General features: G+C 36.3%; 1 protein-coding gene across 1 annotated transcript; it reads right to left on the bottom strand.

Moving 5' to 3' along the window:
• Nucleotides 1–3,431: 3,431 nt before the first annotated feature.
• LOC132645754 (RGS1-HXK1-interacting protein 1) lies at nt 3,432–9,881 on the bottom strand. Its single transcript, XM_060362936.1, has 9 exons — nt 9,521–9,881; nt 8,497–8,563; nt 8,331–8,408; nt 7,226–7,278; nt 6,863–6,946; nt 6,620–6,672; nt 6,463–6,527; nt 6,225–6,283; nt 3,432–3,880 (listed from the first exon to the last, which is right to left on the bottom strand). Exons 1-9 carry the CDS (start codon nt 9,770–9,772, stop codon nt 3,791–3,793), a joined length of 801 nt encoding a protein of 266 aa, XP_060218919.1. The 5' UTR covers nt 9,773–9,881; the 3' UTR covers nt 3,432–3,790.
• Between the last annotated feature and the right edge of the window lie 1,454 nt (nt 9,882–11,335).

Raw genomic sequence — 11,335 nt, 5'->3', positions numbered from 1 at the left:
GAATTAGACTTTTGAATGGTTTAATAAATTTTATAGCCCAATGATATTAGTAACTCAAATAAAACTCAACAAAAATCAAATCAATACTAATGCTAACAAAAGAAATTCATATCTAACACTGGAATGACAATAATTTTGATATCTATTCTTTAGTTTTATATTAGTTTAGAAAGTGAAAATGCATAACTTAATTTTATTTTTTTCTTTAATATTTAGTCATGTAATTAATATTTAGTAGCCGTACTTATTTTAGCATAACTTAGTACTTTTAGATTATGATCATTTTTTACATGCCTTATAAATTAGTTGTATTTATTGTAGCATGACTTAATACTTTTAGATTATGATAATTTTATTTTATGCCATTTCATTAATTTTTTTCGTTGAATATTTTAGTACAATGTCATCTCTCATCACGTTTTATGTTATTTTCTTAATAAATATCTTAATTAGATCGTTATATCTTATTAGGACTAAAGAAATACTTGAAGTATAAGTTATATGTTTTGTATGAAGACTTTACCGGAAAAAACCCGAAAAACCCGAGCAACCCGAAAAAACCGAGAAAACCCGAGGTTGAAAACCCCGACTTTTGTTGGTTTGGTTTGATTTATAGATTTAAAAACCCGATGCAATTGATTTGGTTTGATCTTTAAAAAAACCGAACCAACCCGGTCCATGTACACCCCTATTGTTTATGATAGCACTAATATTTTTATTCCGCAACCTCATAGCCATATTCAAACTTGAAAAAATGACAAAAGTTGTGTACTATGTATATTCCAAATTGCAAGATGATGACAAACAGTTGTGATCCTATTCAACCGTACTCACAGTGTAAAAGTTCAGTTAAATTGAAATACCAAAAAATCGGAAACCCTTAACCAAACACCGAATTTTTTGAAAAAAAAAAAATAGTAACTAAACCGAAATAATTCCATTCGGTCCATTTTTTCGATTTTCGGTATTTATGCTGAGCCCTACTTTCAACGGTATGTAGATACCTAAAATGATCCCCACTAGTTGGTTTCACCCAGATGGATCTTAGGAGGGATCACCCAGATGGATCTTACTTTAATATTCGTATTGTATTTTTCTTAGATAAGTTTGCATTGGCGCATTAGAGAAGAATATTTGCTTCCACATAATATTTGCCCGTCCCATAATCATTCCATAGGACTTATCTTCCACCTGCTATATATTTCCCATCGCATAAGTATTAATACTATCATAGTACTTCATTCGACCATCACATCTTGAAGAATGAGTCTTAAATGACACGTAGGTTATGAATCAAGTGAAAAGTAAAAGCCGCCACAAAACGAGTGGACTGTTCAAAAAACCAATTCCCTCGAATGACGTAATTGTGTGTTATATCTTATTGATCATGAGATTTGCTAAAAGACCAAACCTAATTTTTATTTAGGTAGCAATAGATCATCTAATCTCACTTCAATTTCATTCGTATTGTGGGAGCTAAACAAGTGACGCATGTATTCTTACTTTTCCTTATCCTACCCATAGTTTCAACTTTTGATTTGACTCATTCGTTGATTTCATCAATTAACACATCAATCTTTTAAAAAAGTTTACCACGAAACCTCATCATGCATATTATCAATTAGCTCGTTTCACAACTAGCATACAACTAGATATAACGAAAATCCGAATGTATACCACGGATAGTAGAGGCCTTTCTAGGGTATCCCACCGAAACTTCTTGTATTGTTTTTTCATGTTGCTTTTTTGCTACTATAATAAATCCATTGCTAAGCCTAAAATGAACAATATTACTTTTTCCAAATGAACCAACATAAACTCTACGATTTTTTTTATTTTATTTTTTTTTGTAATAAAATGACTTACTAAAACAAACTTACTTACAACCGGAGGCCCCTTTCAATAATATAGTTACATTAGGAGCCTGTTTGGATAAACTTATGCCTATGAGCTGCAAACAGCTTATAAGCTAAAAAAAATAAATTGGAGTAGTCTAACTTATTTTTTTGGCTTATAAGCTGTTTTCAGCTTATAAGCTGCTTCAGATAAGCTAAGTCAAATGGGCCCAATTATTTTTTTGAACTTATTTTAAGCACAAAATAACTTTAAGATGGCCAGTCAAACACTCAAAAAAGCTGAAAACAGCTTATAAGCAACTTATAAGCCAATCCAAACGGGCTCTAGAACTAGTCTGAGAGTGCATTATACTACTGATTCTAAGTTCACGACAATAGAGCCTACAGGAAACGTTAATGCTACAGTCCTCTAACGGCCTCTGAACTGATATCCAACCCAAATATTGAGAATGCTCATTGCATTTTCAGAGCTCTAATCGAATCAGTATTGCTTCTAACTGCCTCTGAACTGATATCCAACCCAAATATTGAGAATGCTCATTGCATTCTCAGAGCTAGAATCGAATCAGTATTGATATATCGGTTCAATCACGAAATGTTGGTGATCTTCTCTATTTAATGAATGAGGAGTCCACTTTAAAATCGTGTGCCCTACACTCACCCCTGACTCCCCGGGTATATGCTTCAACCGGAATCACATAAGGGTAAATTAGAAACCTCTGATAAAATGCCCGCCAGTAACCCCCCCCCCCACCCCCACCCCCACCCCCCACCCCCAAAAAAAAAAAAACAGGTTGCCTAACAGGCACACCCAAGAATACGAAGAATGATAAAGGTAATCCTAACGGGGGATCGGAAGTGTCGGGCCTTAATAGTTCGCACATGCTACTTCACCATAAGCAACTTCAAGATGATAAATTCTAATAAGATCCTGCAATGGCCATTCTCATGGTCATGGTTCCACTTTCAGCTTAGGTAAACTCTAGGAATAACGAACTTTGCAATTTGTCACAGACCCGCATTTCTTCGCAAATTCAGCTATTGTACGGCTATACTTCATCGGTTTACTCAACATTTTTGGCTTGGCTGCTATCATCATGACACGTTTTTGAGCAATTTTCAAGACAAAGCTGTATGATGTTTGACATGTGCTTTAATGCTTGTGCCTTGTTTTAAGCACAACCAACACATCTCTACAACTCCCACATCGAATAACATAAGTTCCAATGTCATAAAATACTTGTGCAGATTCAACTGATCCAACAGCCATAGGCTAAAATATCCGCTGCTAAAAAGCTCACTCTCCTAATCTAATGTCCATAGAAACTAAATTAAACAATGCTGTGTAGATGTTGACAATTAGCTAGTTGCAAGCTTCGGCAACAATACCCAAGAAACAGTTTGTAGTTTAACTACCAACCCCCTTTGGTTTCTGCCTAGTGTAGTGGCAGCTAAAGTCTGGAATTTGGACACAGCTTTCCATTGGCCTGCCATGTTTAGTGAAAACAAAATCAACAAGTTCAAATTGACCAACTGCTAGAATTAATGGTTTACATGGAATGAATACAATAGTCATAACAGAAGATTTTTCTTTTTTGCTTGTAAATTAGGGTCTGAAGTCGTACAAAGCAAGGGGTTGGATTCCAGCAACAGAGATCTCAAGTCAGTAAAGGCCTATGCCCAAATATTTCTACCCTCAAACCATCACTTATTCAGGAAAGAGAAAACAAGCAAAATCCCTGAACGCTGAACTTTAACTTCTCCTCTGGGTTATGTAGCAAAGTTCAGAGTTGATAATCACACTATAGAATGACCAAAAATAGAGCTCCCCAGTGCTTCTTAAGTGAAAATGAAAGGGAGAGACAGAGAGAAACAGTATCTAGCGCCTAACGTCCAGCATGTGTTGGATCATATAAAACAAGAGTGCAGTTCAGTCAGATGGATATGCCATAATTGCTTATCTTTGTAACTTCCTTGGTGAGAACATTCCTTTCTTTTTTAGCCTCTGAAGCAAGGTTGGAAACCTGATACCAGAAATCAAAGTCATCAAGAGAAGATGATGCAATTTTTTGACATTGAAAAAAAGAAGTAAAAGATGCTATATTAGACTATGGCCACATACACCATAATTTCACAACATTCCCACAGCATGTTAACGCTTTGGATAATTTAACTGAAGGAGCGAATATCCAAATTGGAGCCCTCATTTTGGATTCTAAAGGTAATGCTTTTTGATGACATGGGAACCCGCAGCCGCTACCCTTCGGGTGCGCACAGGGTAAACCCAGCTTCTGTGCAATAGCTCGCAAACCACACAGAAGAGGTAACCCGCACTAGGCAAGCCCGGTGCGACGAGCTCGACTCAAAAGGCAAATCCCCTACTGTCGTAGGCAGGGAGTTTCGAACCTGAGACCTCCATTATGAAAGCCCCATGCTCAACCAACTGAGTCAAGCCACCCTTGCGGGTGATTCTAAAGGTAATACTCAAAAGTACATCATTTGAATCTTAACCATTTGAACATTATTACAATTTTAAAAACCCACCACATATCAGATAATGAAATGAAATACACCAAATGTCATGCCTGATACCACATGGTCAAAATATTATCATCACTAGTCAAGAGTCCTCAACTGCCATTAATAAATCACGTGTTGCACATTAATAAATAAAAAACACACACGCTATGTTGTCTCTCTACTGATTAATCTTGGGCAATTTGCACGATTGCCCTTATTCGGTGGTGGTCTTTAATGTTTGCCCTTCGCTAAAACCCCTTGGTTCAGGGTTCGAACCCCGCTCAGTCAAAAATTAAAAAAAAATCCCAAGGTAAAGTTTCATATCAAAGTTAGGCCTATTTGGGCCAAAGTTGGGCCTTCAGGCGGAGTTTGAAAATCTACCGTAAGGTAGAGGTTTGCATCAAGGCAAAAAAAAATTATTTTTTTTTTAACTCAGTTGGAATTTTGCAAAACTCTGCCTTAAGGCCTAACTTTGGCCCGAATAGGCCTAACTTTGCTATGAAACTCTGTCTTGCAAAATTTTTTTTTTTTTACTGAACTGGGGTTCGAACCCCAAACCTCATGGTATTAGGCGAAGGGCAAAAATTATAGACCATCAATTTGAGGGGCAAAAATTATAGACCACCAATTTGACAAAAAAAAAAAAAAAACATTAATCTTCTAAAGAGAATTTTCTGAAAGGAAAGTATTTTCCCTCCTAGTTGATCCCATTTGGCTGGCAAGAGAACCTGAAATGGTCAAGGAGCCATCTGGGCAATTTCCATATTAAGTTTTATTAGTATTATCTGTGGTCAAAGAAGTTAATATATGAATATCTGTTTAAATAATTGTAATATTTTTAAAATGCTAGAATTCTGTGAGATGGAGAGATTAGTTGTTCAAAAATGCCTCGAAGCACTTCTTCATCTAAAAAGTATCATGAAAACTTTCTTGAAGAAACTTCAATCAAACAACCTTTTCGACTTTTTTTTTTTCCCAATTTTTCCTAAGGTCCTCGCATCCATATCTCCAATGTTGATACTAGACTTAGTTAAAATGCCTGTGAAATATATTGCTTATCCTAATCTTCTTCTCACATCTGTTGATGTGGTTACACTTCTCTAAGTAATGAAGGGCATTTGTGGTTTGAGAACTACACGAAAATCTCTAGGAGTGCCATAAAAAATGCTACTAGTTAGAGGTGCCACATCTCAAGACATACCAAACTATGCATTCCTGAACTTCTCTATACTCTCAATCAAAGAGACAAGGCAAAAACAATAGCGATAAAGTGGTTAAAATTCATTAAATAGGCGAAGCAGCCAAGAAAAGTCAAAGTTAAAAGAGTACAGACATTATGTTATGTTTAATTTCAATTCTCAAAAAATAAATATATATTGCAACATGGTTTAACCGATAAGCATATTAATATCAGAGGAATGGGGCGGATGGTGATTATAATATCAAAATAAGGGAATCTTTTGAAATAGAGTTTGGCTTTTGAAGATGAAAAAATTAAAGTCCTAGTTTTTCTCTCTCCTCCCAAAATTACATTGCACGGGAGTAGGATTTCCAAGGCAAAGTCATAAGAAGAAATAGTCAACCAACGGGCTCAGTCGTATTCTCCCATTTTAATTTTCTTGTAAAGACAAATCTCGGCAAAGTCATAAGAAGAAATAGTCAACCAACGGGCTCAGTAGTATTCTCCCATTTTAATTTTCTTGTAAAGACAAATCTCAAATTCATAGCTCAAAGCGTACAAATATGTTTCTTTTCTTATTTTTGCATATCAAACTTAAGGTACCACGAAATAGTAGATGAATCTATTTGATTTTGATATATTAGAAAGGAGCATTCTGGGGAACTTACTTGTGACCGGAAGCCTGAAACTTCTCTTCGGGGAAGCTCTTTAAGAACATCTTTCAGACCTGGAGAAAACATATATTAATTAGAGAAGCTCCTACGTAATAAATCACCAACAGAAAAAGAAAAACTTGATTTTGCTCAGCTATGGCTCGTCCATATGACATGAGGGGATTAACTATGGCTCGTCCATATGACATGAGTTCCTTGAACATGGATAACCAGAGATAGATTGATTGCAAACCTGCAGCTTGCCTTTCTATCTTATATGCTGACTTAATGACACTACGGATTTGTTTGCCTGCTTGCCTGTATAAAGCATTAAGATTGAACAGAAAATCCAGCTTGTTCAGATATGATAGTCATGAAGTATACATAACAATGCAGCCGGAAATGCAAACCTTAGTTTCATCCCTCCTCGTATCATCTCTCCTTCAGCTTGCACCGATTTATTCTGCAATGATGAGCTAAGAATAAGATTCACTTCATTTCTTGAACAATTTGTCTACATAAACTAATCAATAGGCATTCACTAACTTTTCCAGCTTGACAAACAATTGCTCACCAAACATACCAGTTAAAATGGATCCATCCAAACAAAAACAATAACTTAAAGAATCAAACAGGGAAAGAAATAGCCGTACCTCCAATTTCGCACTTTCAGCCTTCAGACGGTCAATTGAGTTCTGTAATTCTTTGACTTTTGTCTCTGCCCTAGAAAGCAAGGCCTGCTCCCGTAATTAAAAATTAGAAATCCATCATTAATGTCCTACAATTTGTAACAAAATAACCTGCTACTGATAATTGTCAAAGGAACTCAAGCTACTCTAACCAGACAGTACACCCATGAACAATGATTTCCAGCGATATATAAGTGACATCAAACACCTCAAACTTGATATAAAAGAATAAGCAGTTTGTCCTCTTACATCACTGGTTCCTAAGCATATAATGAATTTCAGATATACTCCTGTTAAATGGAGAACAACATTAGCAATGGCAATTACCTTTTCACTCACAAATAGCCGCATCGTACTGTAGTACAAGAAACGTCTTGGCCCTGCACGCAGCAAAGATCACTCAGGCAAACGGAAACGGAGAAGACGAAGGACCAAACAGTTGGACACACGTAGGTGTCTCTACATACAATATCTTGAAGGCTAAATTACATTGACCTCCTTTCTTTTTTGATTAAGCACCGGGTGTCCGGGTCTCTTTGAGCCCCGACTAATCCCGGGGGTGCACAGGCCCTCGGCAAGGAGTTTCCCGCAAGTGCACCACGGGTAATTCAGGGTTTTACCCCAGTCCGATGGCCCTCAGAAATTGTTTGCACCCAGTGGGTTTCGAACTTGAGACCTTGAAAGGGAGCACCCCAAGGCTCAAGCCAATTACCACCAGGCCAACCCCTGAGGGCTTACATTGACCTCCTTTCTAGTTTTGTCATAATAGCTTAGATCTTTAACCTCCCTTTTTAGTTTGCATAATAACATAGATCTCCGCTCAGTTTTCCAGTACAGTAATTACATTTACCATGCCTCTCCATAGATTCCAAAAGAAAGGCTAAGTATTGACAAGAAGATGGCTTGACACTATCTAGCTGATTTACTGTGCTAGAAAATGTGACAACTAAATAAAAATAAAGGACAGAAGTTAGACATCAACACAACGCAATTTTTGGCATAGTTTTCCTTATTTTTTCACACGTCACTCAAAATGAATTTGTTACACTAAATAGAAACTGCCAATAAAAGATCTGATACATCAACAACTTTGACGCATCAAAGAACAAAGCAATAACAAAAGGGCAGACTTTTGTACCAACTGGGTATGTTGTTGTTGTTGTTGTTATATTTATTGTATGCCTGCCTATAATACTCAAGTAAGAAAAGCCCAATCCAAGCAAGCTGATCACAGACTACTAAAATTCTAGCTTGGCTAAAATGAGCCAATTGCGTTATGCATTGTCCCACAACAAATCACCTTTTGAGTCTTCTATTGTTTGGGACCCAAATGGAATAGGTATTAATTAGATACCACTGTGACTGTCTCAAACTACATGTGTATAGCTATCCTGAAGGATGATTCAGCACCTAAAGAATTGAATAAACTTACTTTTCAGACCCAGGACTCCAACACCAAGAACAGCTCCAGTAGTTGTTATAGGGTGTGAGGCAGCAAGGAGAAGACCCTCTGCAGCATATTCTCCATCGATCAAAGCTAAGGCTATGAAGAGAACTTAAAACACAAGATAATAATTGGACGATTGGTAAGAACTAACCTCTGATCTTCCCAAAAACCAAGTCCTCATATATACTATATTCAGACTTCAGATCTTGTAAGGTATCCTGCAACCAGCATGCCTCAATTTAAGTTATTTATGGAATGAATAACACATAATCATTACTTAAAAGAAACCATCTTATTTGAGGGTAGAACAAGTAAGGTGTTCTCCTAAGAGGAATAGGCCTCGGAAACACACAATAGGGCTGCATCATGCACTATATGCTCGAATTGATGTAATACAAGTCAAACTCTCCACCATGGTGGGAAGAGATCTGATAGAGGGCAAACGAAAGCAAAGATGATAGGGATAATATAATCTTCTCATTCCAAATTGCCGCATGTCATCCGACGTCCAAAGCAGGTGAGGCTTAATTCCTTCCGAAATCCATAATACCATAGAGCATCATAGAAGTCAAAACAACTTAACAAGCTCAATAATTGTTGAATAACACAAATATGTAATTGCAGTATTGGCTTCCTCGACAAACCCATTATTTTTCCGTAAACCGAAATGTTTCTCTGTAAATACCAAGTCAGCACTCAAAGTAAGTGCAAGCTATTTATACGACTCAACCCTAGTCATCCACAATCATCTATCAAGTTGCCAACAATCCACACAACACGTTATTCTCTCTTTACGCCTAAAATGCAAGTGAAATAAAAGGAATCTTTTAATGATTTCTACATCTCTCACTAATGTGAAACAATCTTCTATTTCTTTCATCAGATATGAGCCAAAGGGAACATAGTGGTGATGGCCATTGACAAACTAAGATGTGGTTGTTTAATATTAGAGTTCCTATAATTTATAACTACGACAAACTTCAATAATCTCAGCATTAGGAAGTCATATAATTTCTAACGAGATAATGGTCAAAAACACACATTTAAGTATCACTTTTTTTGCAAGTTTCCTATCTGAACAATCAGGTGTTTTTGAGTTTCCTACCTAAACTACCACCAACTATTTATCAAAACACAATTGCATACATCTAGAGCTGATAATAATGGAGCCTTACAAGTGTTTGATTAAAGTGGACAGATGAGGTGGTTAAAATACGATCGATACGAGATTTGGTGACCGCAATTGCATTCTCAAAAGTGTCTTCTACAGTCTTCTGAGCAAGGTGCGCTTGTTGCACTGCGTTGTCGATCCATGGGACAATTTCTCCTCCCAAGGTACTTGACTTGTCTTCATGCTTAATAACTCTTTCCGGTGGTAACGACGGCGAGTTTGCATTTGGTTCCGATGATTCGGCGATTGCCGCCATTGTCGAGCGATAGCGTTTTGCGTTCCGTCGGACCCGAATTTGTTGCAAGGATCCAGCTTGAGGTTACTCCACCAGAAAACTAAATTGCCACATTGGTCCCCCTAATTTCATTTTGGTTCTTATTCCATTCCTATTTTTATTTTTTTCTTAAATAAATTATCGGCAAAGGCTCAAATATGTCTGAATTATAGGAAATTGCACACATTTGTCCGTCGTTAAAAGGTTGGTGCAAAGATGCCCCTAATGTTTTTTTTGGCTATATATGCCCTTGAGTTAAAGGAAAATTTTGGAGGGCATATTTGTTCAGTTCGCATAGTATAGGGGTATATTTGAGCCTTTGAAATTCCTGAATATTACGGCACAAATAGTTCTCAGATTTTTTTGTAGTGCACTTTATGCTAGCCAATAATTTATTGTAACTGCATTTTGAAACTCCTCGCTTATCGTACAACCCCTCACTTTTCTCTCTTATTCTTTCACTTGTTTATGAAATGTCGGAAGCTTCGAGTTCTTCAAATAGTTATGGAAGGGTTTGTGGATGTGGAGTTATGGAAGGGTTTGTGGACGTGGAGTTACTGCACTTCATCTCACTTATGAGCTTCAAATAATTCTACTAAATTTCGGTTATGCGTGAAATTCACGAAAGAGCCAAACCACATTGAATGTTACGTAAGAAACTGTATAAATGCTTAAGATGTGATACTCTTTCTATTACTATTATCAAAATTTTGAGCACCGCGGGAGACATTTTTTCATATGTCACAAGTCTAATATAAATTATCTCCTTTTTTGTGTTTATGTTTTATTGCGATAATTGTTGCATCTATTATTGTGTAGATATTGGGACTGAGAAGACAAAAAATATCCAGAAAGAACAACAAATTGAAAAATAAAAATGGTATTATCATTAGTAAAAAAAATCTTTTGAAAAGGCAAAATGATGCTCTTGTTGTGAAAACAATCTTTAAAAGATGTTTGTAATTGCATCTGCTCTTTTAGTTGTATAATTTTGATGTAATACAATGATGGATGGATTGTAATTACAAATATTTTTTTTATGTTTTGGAATGCAATGATATTTTGTGCCATAATATTTATCAAAGGCTCAAATATGCCCCTATACTATGCGAACTGAACAAATATGTCCTCCAATATTTTCCGTTAACTCAAGGGCATATATAGCCAAGAAAAAACATTAGGGGCATCTTTGCACCAACCTTTTAACGACGGGCAAATGCGTGCAATTTCGTATAGTTCAGGGGCATATTTGAGCCTTCGCCGATAAATTATAGTATACCATAATGGATGGGGTTACAGCCTGTTTGGATGCGCTTATACCTATAAGTTGTTTGCTGCAAACAGCTTATAAGCTAAAAAAAAAAAAAATGGGGTAGTCTAACTTTTTTTTTGTTGTTGCTTATAAATTGTTTTCAGCTTATAAATAAATAAGCTAAGTCAAATGAGCCCAATTGTTTTTTTGAGCTTATTTTAAGCACAAAATAACTTTAAGCTGGCCAGTCAAACACTCAAAAAAGCTGAAAACAGCTTATAAGTAACTTATAA

Source organism: Lycium barbarum, chromosome 6 (assembly GCF_019175385.1).
Source record: "Lycium barbarum isolate Lr01 chromosome 6, ASM1917538v2, whole genome shotgun sequence".
NCBI lineage: Eukaryota > Viridiplantae > Streptophyta > Magnoliopsida > Solanales > Solanaceae > Lycium > Lycium barbarum.
The sequence above is the reverse complement of the archived record's forward strand: the minus strand, read 5'-3'. Positions and strand labels throughout refer to the sequence as shown.

Coding starts and splice junctions, on each gene's coding strand:
- LOC132645754 (XM_060362936.1), bottom strand. CDS start 9,772: ATGGCGGCAATCGCCGAATCATCGGAACCAAATGCAAACTCGCCGTCG. Junction 8,409..8,496: donor GGTTTTTGGGAAGATCAGAG/GTTAGTTCTTAC, acceptor AATATGCTGCAG/AGGGTCTTCTCCTTGCTGCC. Junction 7,279..8,330: donor TGGAGTCCTGGGTCTGAAAA/GTAAGTTTATTC, acceptor TGCTGCGTGCAG/GGCCAAGACGTTTCTTGTAC.